Raw genomic sequence first — 21,024 nt, 5'->3', positions numbered from 1 at the left:
GTTTAGTAAAGCATAGTGGTCCAGTTTAAATCAAAGAGTTGTGCAGCATGCTTGGTTAGATAAAGTCTGATTTCCCTGATGTTGCATAATGCAAATGTACATGACCAATATGACTGATCGATGTGATATGTAAAGGTCAGCTGGTCGGTTTCTAGTTGTGCAGCACTGTTGGGTGGGCTAAAAACTAAAGCTGATATTGTTTTTAATAGACATCCCACAAACATCAGTATACTATGAGAACAGCACTAAAACTGTTGGTTATTTAAATAATTATATTTACTAGATCAGCTCAACCTTACATAAATCTCATAATATCCATTTTACTGACAGCTCACATGTATGTCAGTTTGCAAATAAGGTGAAAATTTATTTCATTTCATTTTTGTTCATTTTTTGTGCTATTATCATCACTGTAATAACAGACAACTGTTTGGTATGTGGACAATACAAAAATAAGAAAATAAAATATGAAAATATGACGTGAAGTCAAGTAAACACTGATTTCTTTTGAACTGATATCCTCTAAAACTATTTTACACGAGTCAAACACAGACAGGATGCAAGACATTTTATTTCTCATACAGTATATTTATTTTTAACCAGATATTTGTAAAGGTGATTACTGTTTTGAACTTAAACCAGTAAACAAACACACAGCATTTGTTAGTATTTCAGATATTAAGAGACTTTAGAAATCTCATCCTGTTTTCCTAATTTATACAAGTAATTTTTTTTTTAACTCTGATATGACTACATATTATTAATAAAAACACGCAAGTAACACAACATAAGTCATCTCTGATTAGTAAATGTGATTATACCCACTTCCAAAAAGTTATTACAAATAATTTCCCATAATTCAGTTAAAGACAAAAGCTAATAAACTGTGAATTGAATTGTGTCTGTATGCTATGAATTACCAGAGAAAGTAATTTAGAAAAGAGTTTGAGTTCAAACGAATACAATAAACTTTGTTTAAAATGTGTTTATTATGCAACCTGTATTAGATCTGAAATATTTAAATAGCCCCACTGCCAAAGAACAAAACTAAACCAGAAACCTAACAAAGAAAATAAGTTGTATATGATGCGTACGATTTGATTCTTAATCATATTTGATGCAGATGAAGTTGAGTTGTTTACTTTGAGGAAGGCTGATCCAGCGCTGATCTCCTCCAGACTGAACTGCTCCAGATTTTACTTCACGGTCACAGTCGTCCACTGCTGTTTTGTTACCTGGAGCCCAATTCTGATAGCAAACCATCTCTCCATTCATCCAGAACCAAATGCCAACACTACAGGAGTGACGTAACCCCAACCACACAGCACGAGTAGAGGCCTTTTGAACCAATCCTGACACCCGGCGCTGAATCTCCTCTGAATCAACCGAAACCAAATCCACATGATTCAGTCTACAGTAACTCAGAGCATCAGACCAGCTCATATTCTTATTGATCAATACCAGATTATCTGAACACACAATAAACCACAATGACAACAGTCAAACACAAACATGAAGGGAAATACTGTAGATGAATCTGATTTAATTCTGATAATGAAGAAAGCTTTGACATGAAACACAGTGAATTTTATTACTGACCTTCATGACACACAAAGGTCTTAGACTGACTACAACCTGCATCATTCCATTGACCCTGAGGATCCATTGGGACTTCTGTACACATTGGATAAGAACCCCCATTGGGTTCACCAGACATCCAGTATCTGAAGGTGGAGTCACTCTTATCTGACCACTCCCATGAGTCACTGAACAGACCGATCCAGACAGATATCTGACTGTTATTGATGATCTTCTGAATCTGATCATTCTCATTCTGATTCCTCACAGTCACCAGATCAGTATGAAGCTGTCTGCAGAAACTCTGAGCGTCTCTCCACATTTTATTAGAAGTTTCATAGACGTATCCTTTAATTGTCTCTGTTTAAGGAGAGAAAAGGGTGTTTAATATCTTTATTCAAACTTAGTACACTTACGGTCTAGATGTGAATCTTCTGAAAGTCTTGAGTTATAACATCTGAGTAAACTGATCTCTGTGGTTCTTAAACTCTCTGTAGTTTGTTGTAGTTCACAGTAGAGTGAATGTGTCAAACATAAACTGTTGTTTCTGTTTCTATATTTATTGTTGTCATGAAGAGTTGACATATGATTTGTGTTTTGTTTAGTGAAGGTTTGTTGTAAGGAGCTGCACTCACCATTGTAGCAGATGAACGTTGACTTCTGATCACATTTCTGATAACTCCATGTTCCATTTCTCATAAATACACAATTACCATCACCATATTTGTCACTGTTTGTTCCCCAGTTTGTATAGTTTACAGGGTCACCCATAGACCACTTCAGTTTATTATAAAGTCCAATCCAGACATTCTGATTGTTATTCAGTTGACTCATCAGCTGTTTCATGTCATTCATGTTGTCGACTGTGGCCAGATCTGTGTAGTGTTCTCTGCAGTATCTCTGAGCATCAGTCCATTTCATAGTCATGTCTATATAGTGATAGCGGCGTTGAAAGCATTCAGATAATGAACAGAGAGCTATGAAAGAGAGAGATATTTTGATTCTTAAACAGAGTAAATTCTTATCACATTTTAAACAAAATATAAACCAGAAACACCAACTCACCAATGAGAAGAAGTCTGAAATATAGCGTTTGTGTCATTTCTAAGGGTCAAAAAAATAAAAACTAAGTTTCATCTTCTAATTATATGGGACAAAATTACATATTTACATGACTCCTGATTGTGATTGGTCAATCATGAACTTCTATATGTAAATAGATATAATAATATTATATCAAAGCTTGTTTAGTATTTGTCTTAATGTTTTATCATTTTCTAAATGTTACTGCATGTTAAAACCACTTAACTGTCACTGTTCCTGTAGAGGAACACCTAGGTTTACTTCACTATTTTGGATGTAAATGTTTATTGAATCATGACAAACTATATATTGTTGGAAAGGTCTAAGCCTCTAGAATACATATTTCAGCAGTGTTTTATAAAATAAATTATGTAGGGAGAGTAATTGATTAATTTATGAAGAGAGTGTGCTTCAAAACATTTATGTCCTGCAAAATGTCACTGTAGGTGGGATGTCTACAATTACTTCAATGTTTTGCATATGAATTCTTATTCAATCATGACAAACTGTATATCAATGGAAAGCTCTAAGAGTGTAGTTTTCATTTGTCATCATCATTTAGGGAAAATATTGACATAGTGCGAGTCATTTTCTAAAAGGTCACGAGCCACAGGTCGACCCAATTTGTTTTTACATATGTATAGCACTAATACCCTGTTCTAAACCTAAAAATCTTGTCAAACTATATATCTTTGGAAAGCTCTAAGAGTGTAGTTTTCATATTTCATCAAAATTTTGGGAAAGAAATGACGTAGTGCGAGTCAATTTCTAAAAGGTCACAGGCCAACATGTAGGCCAAATTTGATTTTACATATTTCTTACACTAAACCCCTACTCTAAACCCAAAAAATCTTGATAAACTATATATCACTGGAAAGCTCTCAGAATGTAGTTTTCATATTTCAAGGTCATCTGATGATAGAAATAATTTAGTGACAGTTTTAAGTTACATGACCCCACCCCCCATAGGAATGCATATTAATTTTATATATTCATAACACTATATCCTGGTATAAATCTACAAAAATGTTGACAAACTATATATCATTCGAAAGCTCTAAGAATGTAGTTTTCATATTTCAAAACGTTTTAGCAGTAATAATAATGCAGTGACAGTATTTTATGAATTTGTGACAAGAGAATGCAGCAAACCGTTGACACCTAGTGGCCGTTGTTGGTAAAACCATTAAAAGTGTGACACAAACCTATTTTTTTTGTGATTTTAACTTAAAATTTGGATCACAACTGCTTGAGACATATGGCCTCATTTTAGATTATTACTTTTGTGAAAAAAATTTCATTTTTATAATTTTATTTATCAAATTAAACATGATCATTTTCATCACCCACTGTTCAGTAACTCTTTGTTGGTTCTTTACAGTCTGATTATAAAATATTAAACTAAACATTGACATTAAATCACAACCATATCAAAAGTATAATTTAATATGAATGAGAATGTAAGTTGTTCTTACTTTAGATGTTTTGTGTTTCTCTCCTGAATCTGCTGTGTCTCTGTTTGTATCTGCATATGTGATTATCTGCTCTTCAGCATCATTTGTTTATTTCTTTAGAAAGTTATTTATATGCTTCATTTCCCTCTTTTTTGCGTATTGTCCATCTACTTTACTGTTGCTCATTGTTAATATGATAATAACAGCACTAAAAGCAGCTTATTTGCATATTGACATACGTGCCAGTGTCATGAAAATACAGTGGAATAAAATATATTAGGAAATACAACTAAGATCAATTCGATGTATGTGTTTAATACAAACATTTAAAATTACTGTCAGCATAGGTTTCAGGGATGTGTATAAAAATGACGCAGGCCTTTTTGAGTGTGGGGGAGCTCAAAGATGATACAGAACTTCAAATTAATTAAACATTATTTTGGTCTAGAAGCCTAATCTTGGTCTTGCTTTAAAAAAGACACTTTGAAGTTTTTCACATAAGCGTCTAAGCGGGAAATATTAAATAAAGTTTACAGTTTACATTTATTGTAATAAATAAAAATAATGCAATAATGTATTTATTTTATAAATAAAATTATCACAAAAAAATGAGGTTAGTGTTACACTTTTAGTGGTTTTATCAACAGCGGCCACTAAGTGTGAACGGTTAGTTGCATACTCTTGTCATAAATTAATAAATTTTACTGTCACTGCATTATTTGCTGACAAAATGTTTTGAAATATGAAAACTAGATTCTTAGACCTTTCCAACAATAAATAGTTTGTTGCGATAGATTAAAATGTACACCAGCGAAAATGGTAAAAAAAACAGAAAAAAATATATAAAACAATAAATAAAACGACACGAAACGATTCGCCATATAAGTGAATGGGAAGGGCTGGCGTATCATATGCACGCAAAAGCGGAATTTGGTGTATCTATTGCACGATAATCACACTGCGTGTCATTTGTACGTTTTTGGTGAGAATTCTCCTTTAATAACTTGTTAAATGTTTTCCCTGTGCAAGCAATATTTAACTGGCAATGGTTCAATAGGTCCTGCATTCTGCTGAACATCTACTTTATCCAGACCAGCGGTTTAACAATATGTTTGAGTTTAATCACTGTTTCGGGTGTTTCTTAATAATCTACTGTCATATACGTGAGAAGCGGGTTTGATTCAAATGCAGTTTTATTGGGAAAACATCCATAAACAGGCACAAACCAGGCAAACATGCACATCAAAGGTAATCCAAACTCAGAGTCAAATAATCCAGACATAGGTTAAAGGCAGGCGGCAAACAATCATAAGCGAGATCCAGGCACAGGTCCACAGAACAGGATTAGAGATACAGGCTATTAAACGTGATGGTGGTACTAGTGCATACTTATGCATAAAACATATAGGTGAATTGCTTTTGGCACCTTGATTCTGCTGGTTAATTAAATAAAATGCAATAAATAAATTAATTAATAATTTGTATTAATAAAATGCACATATTAATAAGTTCAGAGATTAATAATAATTGAAAGTGATGTCATCTCCCATGAGATGTTCATATTTACATTAAAAAGAAAACAACACCAGGGGTATTATTATAATTTACAATAAATAAAAAAGTGCCTTATGAGTCTTTATTAATCTTGATCTTTGTTAATTTAGAAATAAAACACACAAACAACTGTACATTATAAATATACACAAACATTAGAAGCTTACATACAGTGTGATGCATTTGAAGCTTTAAAGTTGTTGGAGGCAGCCTAAAACATGTTAACACATACCAGCAGCTGACCATACTAATCGTCCCATAGCCCTGGATGTTATTAGTCAGAAAACATTGTTGATAGATCTACATAAAAATACAACCTACAGATATTGATGTGATATATAAATACTGCAAATCAATGCATTTTCTTGACTAAAAAAAAAAAAAACTCTTTGCCTCTAAGTCAATGTATTTCAATGGCTCACTATGAGCTTCCAGGAACTAACTGAAGTCTCCATAAATCACGTGACGACCGAGCTATTAAACTTTCAGTGGCGCAACTCTTTTATTCTCTATGGGCGTTATGTGACGATAGGAGGTAAAAATCTATCAAAGTAGGTTGGGGCTTCTGACCGTGACGCATGAACACGTTGTTGACTCCGCCTTCGTTTCTGTGTGTTTCCACTAGGTCCTGTAGGCAACTATAAAGTCCGGTTTCACAGCGCTCTACTATGCATTATTGCTACGAGAAATTGAAATCATGTCCGGAAGAGGAAAAGGTGGAAAAGGTCTCGGTAAAGGAGGCGCTAAGCGTCATCGCAAGGTTTTGCGTGATAATATCCAGGGAATCACCAAACCCGCCATCCGTCGTCTCGCTCGTCGTGGTGGAGTCAAGCGTATCTCCGGTCTGATCTATGAGGAGACTCGCGGTGTGTTGAAGGTGTTTTTGGAGAACGTTATTCGTGACGCCGTCACCTACACTGAACACGCCAAGAGAAAGACCGTCACCGCCATGGATGTCGTCTATGCTCTGAAGCGTCAGGGTCGCACTCTGTACGGTTTCGGAGGTTAATCGCCCAAACTCCACACAAACCCAAAAGGCTCTTTTAAGAGCCACCCACTGTCTCCATTAAAGAGTCGATATCTTTGTGTTACTGTTTTGTTTAAAATGCACAGATATTGTAAAGAGCCGTTAAAAAGCATATTTTCACAGGTGTATATCAAATATTTGGCAGATATCTTCTAGACGTACATGTGCTAACCGAGTACATATGTGCTTTTTTGTAGTTTCTCAAATACAAGTTTCACCACAACACTGGTTACTAAAATAAAGGCCTAGCGAATGACAAATTTGTTAACCAAAGCTGTGCTCTTAGTAATCTTGTTACATGCTTAAAAGCAAACACAAGATCTTACTTTGTTTAATAAACGGTTTTGTGCAAAGATGCCTTTATTTATTAGTAAAAGCATTTTGCGCTTCGTGTTTTCAAAGAAACAATTACATTTCAAACACATTGTGTTTTAAAATGAGCGGGAAAGTTAGACAAAGCAAAAACGCACAGGGGTATTTTTGAAACATGATGCGGTGGGTGGGGTTACAGTTTTAGAGAATTAATTGGTTCGCTTGCGTTACAGCTACTCCAATCAAATCAATTTCTTTGTATTTGGTCCAATGAAAAGTCATATTGTGCGCTCATAGTCTTTAAAAATTAGCATGGCTAGTGAATAAATTCTTCTTCACACTGTTAGATCCTTAAAGACTTAGAATCATCATGCCTGAGCCAGCGAAGTCCGCACCTAAGAAGGGATCCAAGAAGGCCGTTACTAAAACCGCTGTAAAGGGCGGTAAGAAGCGCAAGAGGTCCAGGAAAGAGAGCTATGCTATCTATGTCTACAAGGTCCTGAAGCAGGTTCATCCTGACACCGGGATTTCCTCTAAGGCCATGGGGATCATGAACTCTTTCGTCAATGATATTTTTGAGCGTATCGCCGGTGAGTCCTCTCGTCTTGCTCACTACAACAAGCGCTCCACCATCTCATCGAGAGAGATCCAGACCGCCGTGCGTCTGCTGCTGCCCGGTGAACTCGCCAAACACGCCGTGTCTGAGGGAACAAAGGCCGTCACCAAGTACACCAGCTCCAAATAAATCTGTTGAAGCTTTCAACACCCAAAGGCTCTTTTAAGAGCCACCCACTTTATCGTTTAAAGAGTTTCTGTTAAAAGTTTTTTTTGTCATACCTTACTGATTGTTTTTAATAAAAATGTGAATACTCCTTCAGAAAACATTTTGATGCTTAAACTTTTTAGATTGTGTTGTACTTGGAAGTTTTCGTACACTACAGGAACAGAGCAATGAAAACTGAATTTTTATCTGATAGACATCAAGCAGCACCTTTGAAGCGTGAAACACATGCTGCTGTTTGCAGTCTATACAGTTAATCAATTTACCATACTTATTGTTACACAATACAGTAGTAATTATTCTATGCCATATAATTAAACTCTTATACCAGATCACTTCTTTAATACAATAAAACCCAGTGACAAGATGCCATTGGTATTCAGGGCCGTGGAGAGATCTTTGGAGGGGCAGAAGCTCAAAGTATAAATAGGGCACATTCCTCACTGACATGCACACACACAATTGAAACAAATAAAAAAGCAAAACAGAATAGAAAAGACAATTTTAAATCTAATATTTTTTATTTATTTTCCCTGCAAATACAGTGAAACAGAAAAATCTATATGGACAGTTTTATGTCTATATATTTATGCATTTGTCAGACGCTTTTTCCTAAAGCGACTTATTGTCCATTAAAGTGTGTGTGTGTGTGTGTGTCAACAGTATGCAGTTTTGATATTATAGGATTGCATTGTGACATTAAGATATTATTAGGTTTGCAGGCTTGTTTTTTTATACAAGTCTATTTTAATCCTGTTCTTATTATTTCTGATTATTTTATTAATAATATAAACAGCAATTATGAGGATAAATCAGAGAATTATAAAATCAGTTTACCAGTGATGTGAAAAATGTTTTAATACCACTCTACGTTTTTATTATATATTTATATATTATATATTTTTATGATAGTAATTTGAAGTATAAATAGTTTATAGTCAAAAAACAAAGACCAAACTCCTCAAAGCAGTTGAATCTTTTATTCCCCCCAAAAAGTGCGTGAACATGTATGCATCATTGTTCATTTAAACAAGCTGTGCTCTGCTGGCTGTTCTGTGATTGGGACACCTCGAATGGCCCATCGAGGCGGCAGCCTTGCTGTTGTGTATCGTGACAGTTTTTTATGCAGAGAAATTCACTCCGGAATCTTCTCCTCGTTTGAGTCACAGATGATTAGGGTCGGTTCTGTAAACATATTTTACTGTGTGTTAATTTACCGCCCTCCTGGTCCTGCAGTTATCTTCCTTACTGATTTTACTGATTTTTTAACCTCTATGATCAAGCTAGACAAAGTTTTAATTATTGGTGATTTTAATCTTGATGATATGTCATGTACTGCAGCTACCGATTTCCTATCCATTAGTGACTCTTTTAATTTTACGCAACATGTCTCAGGGCCTACACACTTGAAGGGTCACACCCTGGACCTTATTTTTACATTAGGTCTTGAGACAGTAAATGTGTGTGTGGAGGATGTACATGTGAGTGATCATAGTTGTATTTTATTTTTAACCTGAATTTACCTCTGGACCCTCCGCCTCTAAGAATTAGGACTCAAAGGAGAGTTATTAATCAGGATGTTGTTGAGAAGTTTTCCATTTTGTTTGATCCATGCCAGCTAAGGGGCTGCAGTGATGTAAATGTATTTGTTGAGTCTTTTAACAGCCAATGTTTAGCAATTTTAGATGAAGTGGCTCCTATGAAATCAAACACTGTCTTTCTTAAAAAACCCTGCCCGTGGATAAATGCATCTATTCAGAGCTTAAGAAGTAAACGTCGGAAAATAGAGCGCTTATGGAAGAAAACTAAACTTGAAGTTCACAGGCTTTATCTTAAAATTAAAGCAACACTATGTAGTTTCCATGTAAAAATGACTAACAGCTCCCCCATGTGGTTGAAAAGCGCAACAGCGCCTGGTATCAGACACTCTTCTGCAGGCAGGGGGAGGGGCGGGGCAGTGTGCTCAAATTCTCGTTTGACACCATTAATTCTATTGTTTCGCCTTCGGTCTCTTCAAATAGTAATGTTTTTCTTAACTTCTTTGTTGAGAAAATTCAGAATATCAGAGCTAGAATTTTATTTCCCCCTGTACATATCAAGGCTTGTACTTTGGCCCTTTTCCATCCGTGTTTCTCCTTTAATCTAGTGTCATTAGATGAAGTTACCCCTCTACTGGATAAGTTGAAGCCTTCCAATGGCCACAGTGATGTTCTCTCGACTATACTGTTCAAGCAAGTCTTTGATCGTATTGGCTCTTGCGTTTTGGAAATAATCAATAATTCTCTCCTTAACTGGTGTGGTTCCAGATTTTTTTAAACACGCTATTGTTGAACCTGTGCTTAAAAAGCCCAATTTAGATCCTATGCAACCTATTAATTACAGGCCTATATCTCATCTCCCCTTTATGGCTAAGATTCTAGAGAAAGTGGTAGCAGAGCAGCTTACTACTTTCCTAGAGATAAATAATATTTTTGATAAATATCAGTCAGGTTTTCATAAAAAACATTCTACGGAAACTGCTCTAGTTAAATTTTCAAGCGATATTTTGATGTCAGCAGATTATGGGAAGCACACAGTGTTAGTTTTATTGGACCTTACATCAGCATTTGACACCATTGACCACACAAACTTGATTGATAAACTTCAGTATCTATTAGGGATATCTGGATCGACTTTAAAATGGTTTACATCTTACCTTACCGGTAGAAGTTTTAGTGTTTTTATTAATCCGACTATATCTGATACTGCAGGCCTATCGAGTGGTGTCCCTCAGGGTTCTATCCTGGGACCGATTCTTTTCCTTTTGTATATGCTCCCTCTAGGACATTTAATCAGTCAGTTTAAGGATGTCTCTCATCATTTGTATGCAGATGACATTCAGTTATACTGTTCTTTTTAGCCTACTAAGTTATTTAAACTGTCACCTTTAATCAACTGTTTGAGTGCAATTAAGCAATGGCAAAATGACAATTTTTTAATGTTGATCTCAGCTAAAACTGAAACACTAATCATTGCCCCTGAGCAGAGCATACCTCTGTTAAAACAGCATCTTGGTGACCTGGGCTCGTCAGTACAGCCGAGTCTCAGAGGCTTAGGTGTTGTTTTTGATGCAACCATGTCTCTGGAGAAACTTTCGAAGCAATTTATTAAAAACTGTTTCTTTCAATTAAGAAACATTTCTAAGATAAGAGCTCTGGTATCAAAGGCAGAGCTGGAGATGATAATTCATGCATTTATTTTGTCTCGATTAGACTATTGTAATAGTCTTTTTATTTGCCGTAATAAGAAGAACCTGGGCCGTCTTCAGACAGTCCAGAATTCCGCTGCTAGGCTTTAAACCCATACTACTAAAAGGGTCCATATCGCTCCTGTTTTAGCTGCACTCCATTGGCTGCCAGTGCAATTTAGAATACATTTCAAAATGTTGGTTCTAACTTTTAGAGCCCTACAAGGACAGGTCCCCCTTTACATCACTGACCTGTTACAGCTGAGTTTAACCTCACGTAGTTTGAGATCAACAGATCAGATATATTTAGTTGCCCCCCGTACTTATTTTAAAACAAGAGGGGACCGTCGTTTCAAGCTGTGGCACCTAGGTCGTGGAACGCCTTGCCTCCTTCCATTCACTGAACTGTGTAGAAACTTTTAAAACTCAGATGAAAACCCTTCTTTTTAAAAAGGCTTTTACTAGTCTGTAGGGTTGTTTAGGCTGGTTTAATGTGTACCTTTGTTGTTTAATGCGTACTCCTGCTGTTTTAGATGTTTTAATGTTTTTATAAATGTTGGGTATTCTTCTTTTGTTGTGAAGCACTTTGTGATTTTTATCTATGAAATGTGCTATAGAAATAAATTTTACTTACTTACTTGCTAGAAAATTAAAAGTTGCGATTTTCTAGGCAGATATGGTCTATAGTCTCATTCTGGTGTAATAATCAAGGACTTTGCTGCCGTAACATGGCTGCAGAAGGTGCAATAATACACAGTGCTGCCTATTTTCATCAATAAATTATGCGTAAAAATCAATGGATTGTGCTAAGGTATGCTAAAAGTGGTACACCCAGACCCACAGATCAGCTGAATGGATTCCAAAACGGTAAAATTTAATATTTAACTCTAGGGGAGCTGGAAAATGAGCGTATTTTCAAAAAAGTGGAGTGTCCCCTTAAAAGTGTAAAACTTCCGAAATCATTTATCATTGTTTCATTCTTTTACGATAAAAACCTGCCTTGAATGCAAATGATTATGCAATAAAATATGGAATCTAATGTGACATGTTTGAGAGAAAAAAATAAAAGAAACTAACTGTAGAAGAGTACAAACTAACACATTTTGATTTTAAGAGCCTGTTTACATCCTGGCACATCTTGCCAAAATGTTCCAGACAAATATAAACATAAATATAGCTGCAAGCAGCGATTCGGGGCCAAGCACCTTTAGCGCAATGAGCACCCAAAGCACAGCAAGCAACATAGAAGGTATCAATAACCCAATGCTCACTGACCACCCAAGGTGCATCAAGAACACAAAGCGCAGCAAGTACCCAAAGCGTTGCAATGACAGAGCAGAACCACCGCAGTGCAGAGCAGCAACAGAAAACATGGCAAAAATAGAACATATGTGAACTACAGACAGGTCAAGAAGAATAGGTGGGAAAAAACAAAACTTTAATAGAAGAAACTAACACCTGCCTCAGGCTGGATTCAAACCCATGAACTCAGGATCTCTATGCATACGACTTAGACAGATGTCTAAGTGGACCCTAAGCAGTTCTATAAGAACTGTTATAGTTTGTAACCCCCTAGGTGGCGCTATTCTCTGATTTCCTCAGGACATCATGCCGAAGCTCCCTACCAATTTTTGCCCCGATATATCCAATACTTCAAAAGTTATAGCAAATTATGTGAAATTTCAAAATGGCGGACAGACGGTTCGGTCAATCCCGGCATAATACACATCGACAGATGCGGCATGAGCCAAGGAATCCGTAGACACCAAGATCATAATTTTCTGACAAACAGTTCAGAAGTTATGGGCAAAAATAGCCTATTTTATTATCTCATGACCCATAGGTGGCGCTGTCACCAAATTTGGCATGGACCCCAAGTTCATGGTCCACATGAAGTGTACCAAATTTCATTTCAATTGATCAAAGAATGACTGAGCTACAGCTTCAGAACCATTTTTGCGTCAACCTCGTTAAGTTTGCGCATTTATTACTTTTGAACAAAGATAATTATCAAAATTCTGTTCGGTCATTTCTGTGCGGCTCACTCCAAAGTTCACCTGTGCCAAATTTCATAACAATTGAACCAAATTTGAAGGAGGAGTAGCGAATAAACGGAATACTGTACATTTCAAAATGGCCGCTACTGTAATGGGTGGAGTTTTACTGTAAGGTATTAAAAACAACAAGCATGAGGAGAGCAATCACGTGTACTAAGTAGAATTTTCATAGATCAAGCGGATCAGCAGTTATAACCATTTGAACATTGAATTTTTGCACTGCTGGTGGCGCTATAGAGTTAGGACTAGAGACCCCATTTTTGGTCACATGACTTTTTAAGACCACCACTACAACTGTGCCAAATTTCATCATTTTCCTACGTACGGTTCATAGGGCTGCCATAGACTCCCATTGGGGAAGAAGAAGAATAATAATACTGACAGTTCCAATAGGTGCCTCAGCACCTTCGGTGCTTGGCCCCTAAAAAGTGCAAAAAGCATGCATAGCAACAGACGACACACCACATAAACCATCATCATATTTAAATTAAATGACAGAAGACTACACTGTTGTTTTTTATATAAAAATGTTAAGGTCATAAATGCATGGACCTCTTTTTACCACACAGATTTTCTTTTCTAGGATTCAGGACTGTGCTCATTAACTATTGTATTTGTTAGTTTTCTTATTATAATAATTATTATTCTGCTTCTTCTTCTTCTTCTTGGTATGTAGCATCTACAGACCATCAAGGCAAAAAGTTATTCATGTCGATTTGTCAATCCGGTTCCGTAAACTGTATCAACAAATTTTACGTAGAGCGCAAAAAAAAAAACAGATTTTAGGCTGTATCTTCGCCAAACTTAGGCCTATTGACACGACACTTGGTACTTGTGATGCCAGTCGTCGCAGCGCCACCTAGTGGTAAGACGAATGTTTTACACACGTATTACTTTGGCTGGGATTTAAGTAGTTTCAAGGGACTTGTTTCATTGGAGTCCTGAGTAGTCGCCGAGTCCAACGATACCAAACATGCCAGATTTCAACCTTACAACCTTAAGTGATATTTTATTAATTATAGTATTGGAGCAAAAGTGAGACTTCATGTCAAAGGGGGGTCTATGAGAATTAAGACATCTGTTTACACATCATCCAATCATTGGGTGAGCGCTGTAGCCTAATCAGATCCATTGGACCATTTGATGAAGTACTCCTTTGGTGACTGTAAGGAATTGAGCCATTTACATCAGTATTCATATGTTATAGGGGTACAGCATTAGCAATTGGAAATGAGTACAAAGAGTGAGAGTGACCATTTACATTATTATTCTTGATTTACATCTCAAAGGGTACAGCATTAAGGGTGGGAGAACATTTTTGAAGCGAACCCAGTTCAGGACAACGATACAAAGCACAAGAGAATCAGTGTGAGTATGCAGAGGTCCATGCACAGGAATGAACTCAAAATTTCACAGATCTATAACTTTGAAAATATTTAAGATGACAAGAAGTCAAGATGTGCCAAGATGATGATGTTAATAGGCCGGTAAAATCAAAACGTGTTAGTTTTAAGATGTGTACACTTCTGCAGTTAGGTCGTTAGATTTTTTTTTATCTCTCTTGCATATTTTACATTAAATGTGCAAAAGTTCTGAAATCATTTATCATTGTTTTATTATTTTACCATAAAAACCTGCCTTCATTACAAATGAAGAAATCCCAGATTCTGTGTGTATTGCTTTAATAAATTCTTCACCATGCAAATAAGATAAATGAATACATGTTTTTGTTTCACAGCATCACAAATGAATGCCAACAATGTCTTTAACAATGCGAATATCCTCTGACAAATAAAAGGCTTTGGTAAAGCTCATGCCAGAAAGATATATCACGATTACTCATACAAATAGTTTACACTTAGTATTTTGTCTTGAGGTTGTAAACAATGTTGCAGTTTTAGGTTAAAACAACCAGTTTTCCCTTTAGTGTTTGTATAATGTGGCCTATATCTGAATACCAACAGCATCTTCCAACTGGGTTTTATTATATAACAGATGTAATCTGGTAAAATTTTCATTTTATGGCAAAGAATAATTACTATAGTATTGTGTAGCATTAACTATGGTAAATTAATCAACTAGTAGACTGCAGCATGAGTGTCTTATGCTGTAAAGGTGCATGTTTGTTGTGGATCTACAAAAATAAAAATTTTGCCATTGCTTTGTTTGCATAAATTGCAAACACAATTGCACAACTCAAACTAAAGTCTACATATTAAAACTTCAGCCTTTACATTTTAAATATATCTTAACAATAGATGTTTTAAAAACATGGAAACTCTTCAAACGATAAAGTGGGTGGCTCTTAAAAGAGCCTTTGTGGTGTTGAAAACCTTAACAGATTTATTTGGAGCTGGTGTACTTGGTGACGGCCTTTGTTCCCTCAGACACGGCGTGTTTAGCGAGTTCACCGGGCAGCAGCAGACGCACGGCGGTCTGGATCTCTCTCGATGTGATGGTGGAGCGCTTGTTGTAGTGAGCGAGACGAGAGGACTCACCGGCGATACGCTCAAAAATATCATTGACGAAAGAGTTCATGATGCCCATGGCCTTAGAGGAAATCCCGGTGTCAGGATGAACCTGCTTCAGGACCTTGTAGACGTAGATAGCATAGCTCTCCTTCCTGGACCTCTTGCGCTTCTTACCGCCCTTTACAGCGGTTTTAGTAACGGCCTTCTTGGATCCCTTCTTAGGAGCGGGCTTTGCTGGCTCAGGCATGTTTACTATGTCAAATTAACACAATGAGTGAAGATTTGATTGTGTGAAGAAGCATATATACACTGGCCATGCAATTTTTTTAGAGACTGTAGCCGTATCTTCTGATTGCGGTATGTGATTGGACAAAGAACACGAATGGATGTCATTGGAATAGCTGTAAACCAAGTAAGCCAATCAGTGTCTTCGAAGCTTAAGTCCCGCCTACCGCCTCATGTTTGAATCGCCATATGCGTTTGAGGGTTGTTTTACTTTCCCGCTCAATTTTGTACACAATGCTATTGCTTATTATACTATAAAGTTTTTGGTTACAATTCACTTGAAGGCGTGTTCATAAGACTGACATGACACCTGCTATGAGCATGAAGGAGATTTTATGCACAATTCTATTCCAAGATTTATTTACTCAAAGAAAACAAAATTAATCCACCACTTTTAGTCGAAAAACATGTAATGAAGTTTGTATGCTAATCTTGTCCTGTCCTTCATTTTAAATTTGTGTAATAAATTGATAGCATGTAAAGCTTATGTGACAAAGTTAGACTATGATATTTAGCGTCTGTAAGCAAGATCTATAATGTATGTATGTATCATTACTACGAAGAAAACTTTAGAACTGGATTGTTATTTCAGTTGTAAAATTCTGTAAGCGGCTTTACGTGTCATAATGCTTGGCTTACACATCATTTCTAATGTCCAAAATTAACTAAAGTATCACGACCAAAACGGTCCAAATAGATACACAATACCAAGAAAGATCGTGATGAGAAAGCTTAATCTTAAAGAACAAACTGATTTATACTAAAACGGACACGTTAACTCTTTATTTGAGAAAATGGGTGGCTCTTAAAAGAGCCGTTTCGGTTTGCGTGATTTAATCATTTAACCGCCGAAACCGTACAGAGTGCGACCCTGACGCTTCAGAGCATAGACGACATCCATGGCGGTGACGGTCTTTCTCTTGGCGTGTTCAGTGTAGGTGACGGCGTCACGAATAACGTTCTCCAAAAACACCTTCAACACACCGCGAGTCTCCTCATAGATCAGACCGGAGATACGCTTGACTCCACCACGACGAGCGAGACGACGGATGGCGGGTTTGGTAATTCCCTGGATGTTATCACGCAGAACCTTGCGATGACGCTTAGCGCCTCCTTTACCGAGTCCTTTACCGCCTTTGCCTCTTCCAGACATGACTTCAGTTTCTCGTATTAAAACTGCACAACGGAGTGCTGTGATACAAGACTTTACAGTTGCTTACAGGACCTGATGGAAACACTCAAATGAAGGCGGAGCCAGCAACGTACTTCTAGTTCGACCCACCTTCTCAATCATTTATTGCCACAAAGACATCACATTTGATTTTTTTACGTTTACCAAATTATGATTTTCGCACCTGCACAACACAACATGCAGCCACGCTTGTTTACAGTAAATGTGTTGTTTTACAGATGCAGCAATGTTAACCCAAATGTAAAGAACTTAATTTTTTGGTGGTTTATCCGATATTTAATACTCACTTACGTATGGTAGTGTTTACAGATGCAATTGTCTAGAAACTAATATTTAACCATTTTATACTCAAGCGAAAACCGTGAATCCTTAACTTTTACATTTTTAGTTCGTAAACCCGGAGCACGAGAACAATTTCTTATTTTCTTGCTGTGCTTAGACGTCACTAACCCTCAAGTTAGTGGTTATATAGTCAGTAGATTGTAGTGCTTACATTACTAAAAATGAATTAGATTAAACCAAGGGGAACTCAACTTTGAATTCACAAACTAATACTTCCGTTCAGTTACTTTTAACAACAGTTTTAAAGTTAATAAACTTCTCTTAAAAATATCCATAAGAGTTTAACTTCTGAAATTCTCTCGTTCGGTGGAATTGTGGTGGCTCTTAAAAGAGCCTTTGTGTTGATGCGGATGACGTTGAATTTAAGCGCGTTCACCACGAATGCGGCGGGCCAGCTGGATGTCTTTGGGCATGATTGTGACCCTCTTGGCGTGGATAGCGCACAGGTTGGTGTCCTCAAACAGACCGACCAAATAAGCTTCGCTGGACTCCTGCAGGGCCATGACGGCGGAGCTCTGGAAGCGCAGATCAGTCTTGAAGTCCTGGGCGATTTCTCTCACCAGACGCTGGAAAGGCAGCTTACGGATCAGCAGCTCAGTAGACTTCTGATAGCGGCGGATTTCTCGCAGCGCTACGGTACCGGGCCTGTAACGATGAGGCTTCTTCACACCGCCGGTAGCTGGGGCGCTCTTGCGGGCAGCTTTAGTAGCGAGCTGCTTCCTGGGTGCTTTGCCTCCGGTGGATTTACGAGCGGTCTGCTTTGTTCTTGCCATGACTGAAGTCAAATCTCTTCTTCGTAGAAAAGTGAATACAGAACCACGCTCAGAAAGCTGCTTTTAAAGACTAGAAGATCACGAGTTCAGAGGGCGGAGACAGTAAACTGGCGTGTGATTGGCTAATTTGTGACGTCTACTGGCCATTGGCTCTTTTTAAACGAGCAGAAGCGGTTTGTTCCCGCTCGATATCCTTTATTTAGTTTAACGCCACATTTAAGTTTAAAGTCATGTGTAATTACTAATTTGGAGTGTTCTGATAAAAAAAATGTGTTACATAAAAAGTAAAAGACATCACCAGTATGAAAGCGACCTTGACACACAAATAATATAATCGCGATGTGATCTCGGACATTCTTTAACAGCATATAATGTTCAGTGTGTATTTTTGAGCCTTCAGTGATTTTAGTCCAGGGCTTTTCGAACTATGGTGCCAAGAATCACCAAATATGGTTAAGGTTTATGTGAGGAACCCGCTTTTATGTAAAAAGAAACACAAGGAGTCTAATCTATAAAAACACTGTTTGAATTTAAATAGCACTTAACGCTGGACGTATGGTTTATATCTGCATGAAGAGACATTTTCAATTCAATTCTATTGCAGAAATTCGGTTTCACGGCAGCTTTACAGAGAATATAACATTACATCACGAAGATAAAGAGCAAAGTAGAAAACACTAGAAATTAACAATTTTTGAAAGTAGGCTTGTACTAAAAAAACAGGACATCCCCTGACCAGTTTGAAAAAATACAGCTTAAACCAATTTCAGCATAATATTGATATTTCTTAAACCATTTTTGTGTTGCATATTGTATGAAACACTTATAAATGATCTATACAAAAAACCTCACAAAAGTTCGCTCTCTTAAAGGTCAAGTGGGTGGCTCTTAAAAGAGCCTTTTTTATTTGTGGAGAAACCGCATTTACTTTGCCTTGGCGGGCTTCTCGGTCTTCTTTGGCAGCAACACAGCCTGAATGTTGGGCAACACACCGCCCTGAGCGATGGTCACGCGACCCAAGAGTTTGTTCAACTCCTCGTCGTTACGCACCGCCAGCTGTAAATGGCGGGGAATGATGCGAGTCTTCTTGTTGTCACGAGCGGCGTTTCCAGCCAACTCCAGGATCTCAGCAGTAAGATACTCGAGCACAGCGGCGAGATAAACTGGAGCTCCGGCACCGACGCGCTCTCCATAGTTACCCTTGCGAAGAAGTCTGTGAACGCGGCCTACAGGAAACTGAAGTCCGGCTCTGGATGATCGAGTCTTAGCCTTTGCTCTGGTCTTACCACCGGTTTTGCCTCTGCCGCTCATTTTCGATTTATTCTTGTAACCACACAAATATGTGACTCAATGATGTTGTTTCCAGTATTTAAGAGCTGCTTTATTTGCCTATTGGTTGAAGTCTGTGAAAAGTTCAAACCAATCACTGAACTTCCCTCCAAACGCTAAAGCCCGCCCCTTCTATATTTCTGCCTGCCTTTGTTTTACAATTTTCGCTTATATTCACGTTTATAGATTTGGCAGATTCTTTCATCCAACTTACAGTTCATTATAATGTATACATTTATATTTGTATATCTGTATGTGTTACATGAGGACAGATTTTTAAACTGGCAGAAACTGAAATAAAGAAACTGAACAAACATAAACAAGCCAAGGTGGAACGTAGTAAAGAATTTTTACTTTTCTAGTGAACAAAATACAAGCATCTGTACTGTATCAGTGTTATTATGCTGCAATAACTTTTACTTACAGCTTTACTCTATTGCACGTCATAAATACGAAACTTCTTTAACTTTAATACTCAAGTTAATTAAAAATCTAATGCTTTCTAATGGCAAAGACGCTGCAAAATCTATGTGGCACTACAGTAAAAAATATCAGAGACTTCTTAGTAGAAGCACTATTTTATTTAGTATTGATTGTTTTAATAAATCAAATTAAGAAAATTAACTGCAAAAACCATTACACAAATTGAAACATTGCTCTTTAAAGGACTGGTGGGTGGCTCTTAAAAGAGCCTTTGAGTGTAAAAAATATAAAATAAAGTATTGACTTTATTTCTTCTTGGGCGCTGCCTTTTTAGGCTTGGCAGCTTTAGGCTTTGCTGTCTTGGGTTTAGCAACCTTTGCTTTCTTGGGGCTCTTCGCTGCTTTCTTAGGAGCCGCTGGCTTCTTTGCTTTCTTGGGGCTCTTTGTAGCCTTTTTAGCGGCGGCGGTGGCGGCTGGCTTCTTCGCTGCTTTCTTGGGTGATTTCTTAGCGGCGGTCTTCATTGTCGCTGCAGTCTTGGGCTTCTTGGCAGCGGCGGGTTTCTTGGCTGCGGGCTTCTTTGCTTTAGGAGCGGCTTTCTTCGCTGGTTTTGCCTTGGTCTCTGCCTGCTTTTTGTTCAGTTTGAAAGACCCGGAAGCGCCGATCCCTTTGGTCTGGACCAGGGTGCCTTTAGTGACCAAGTTCTTGATGGCGATCTTGACGCGGGCGTTTTTCTTCTCCACGTCGTAGCCACCGGCGGCGAGCGCTTTCTTCAGGGCGGCGAGAGAGACGCCGTTCCTCTCCTTGGAGGCCGAGACAGCTTTGACGATGAGGTCACCCACGCTTGGTCCCGTTTTCTTTGCTTTTGCAGCGGATTTCTTTTTAGGCGCTTTGGCCGGCGCTGCGGCAACAGCTGGGGCGGTTTCTGCCATTTCTTTACGCGTATGTAGGATCAAACAGTAAACAAAATATCAGTAATGATGAGTAGCAGAGCTCGCGGCGCTTTTACACAGCACATGAGAACCATATAGACTCAACCGGTACAGCTCAGTGTCTATGCACCTCCACGAGCCGCTGGCGTGTGTTTTCTCTTCTAACATTTACAATAAAACTGGAGTATTAAAACACATTGGCGCGATG

At 37.7% G+C, this 21,024-nt stretch overlaps 8 protein-coding genes across 8 annotated transcripts; 2 read left to right on the top strand and 6 right to left on the bottom strand.

Annotated features, from left to right (window-relative positions):
• Positions 1–663: 663 nt before the first annotated feature.
• LOC135781009 (C-type mannose receptor 2-like) lies at positions 664–2,713 on the bottom strand. The gene is made up of 4 exons (XM_065291321.2): positions 2,644–2,713; positions 2,214–2,555; positions 1,600–1,938; positions 664–1,469 (listed from the first exon to the last, which is right to left on the bottom strand). The coding sequence occupies exons 1-4, from the start codon at positions 2,678–2,680 to the stop codon at positions 1,105–1,107; spliced, it is 1,083 nt and encodes a 360-aa protein (XP_065147393.1). The 5' UTR covers positions 2,681–2,713; the 3' UTR covers positions 664–1,104.
• A 3,653-nt stretch (positions 2,714–6,366) lies between these two features.
• LOC135788126 (histone H4) lies at positions 6,367–6,789 on the top strand. Its single transcript, XM_073813237.1, has one exon. The coding sequence runs from the start codon at positions 6,367–6,369 to the stop codon at positions 6,676–6,678; it is 312 nt and encodes a 103-aa protein (XP_073669338.1). The 3' UTR covers positions 6,679–6,789.
• Positions 6,790–7,375: 586 nt separating this feature from the next.
• On the top strand, positions 7,376–7,785 carry LOC135781070 (histone H2B-like). The gene has a single exon (XM_065291385.2). The coding sequence runs from the start codon at positions 7,379–7,381 to the stop codon at positions 7,751–7,753; it is 375 nt and encodes a 124-aa protein (XP_065147457.1). The 5' UTR covers positions 7,376–7,378; the 3' UTR covers positions 7,754–7,785.
• Positions 7,786–15,415: 7,630 nt separating this feature from the next.
• On the bottom strand, positions 15,416–15,790 carry LOC135788209 (histone H2B-like). The gene has a single exon (XM_065298097.2). The coding sequence runs from the start codon at positions 15,788–15,790 to the stop codon at positions 15,416–15,418; it is 375 nt and encodes a 124-aa protein (XP_065154169.2).
• Positions 15,791–16,669: 879 nt separating this feature from the next.
• LOC135787945 (histone H4) lies at positions 16,670–16,981 on the bottom strand. The gene has a single exon (XM_073813247.1). It carries the CDS (start codon positions 16,979–16,981, stop codon positions 16,670–16,672), a length of 312 nt encoding a protein of 103 aa, XP_073669348.1.
• Positions 16,982–17,692: 711 nt separating this feature from the next.
• On the bottom strand, positions 17,693–18,135 carry LOC135788133 (histone H3). Its single transcript, XM_065298041.2, has one exon. It carries the CDS (start codon positions 18,133–18,135, stop codon positions 17,725–17,727), a length of 411 nt encoding a protein of 136 aa, XP_065154113.1. The 3' UTR covers positions 17,693–17,724.
• A 711-nt stretch (positions 18,136–18,846) lies between these two features.
• On the bottom strand, positions 18,847–19,446 carry LOC135788207 (histone H2A-like). Its single transcript, XM_065298096.2, has one exon. The coding sequence runs from the start codon at positions 19,444–19,446 to the stop codon at positions 19,060–19,062; it is 387 nt and encodes a 128-aa protein (XP_065154168.2). The 3' UTR covers positions 18,847–19,059.
• A 746-nt stretch (positions 19,447–20,192) lies between these two features.
• Positions 20,193–20,816, bottom strand: LOC135788206 (histone H1-like). The gene has a single exon (XM_065298095.2). The coding sequence runs from the start codon at positions 20,814–20,816 to the stop codon at positions 20,193–20,195; it is 624 nt and encodes a 207-aa protein (XP_065154167.2).
• Between the last annotated feature and the right edge of the window lie 208 nt (positions 20,817–21,024).

This window comes from Paramisgurnus dabryanus, chromosome 23 (assembly GCF_030506205.2).
Source record: "Paramisgurnus dabryanus chromosome 23, PD_genome_1.1, whole genome shotgun sequence".
NCBI classification, from domain to species: Eukaryota; Metazoa; Chordata; class Actinopteri; order Cypriniformes; family Cobitidae; genus Paramisgurnus; species Paramisgurnus dabryanus.
The sequence above is the reverse complement of the archived record's forward strand: the minus strand, read 5'-3'. Positions and strand labels throughout refer to the sequence as shown.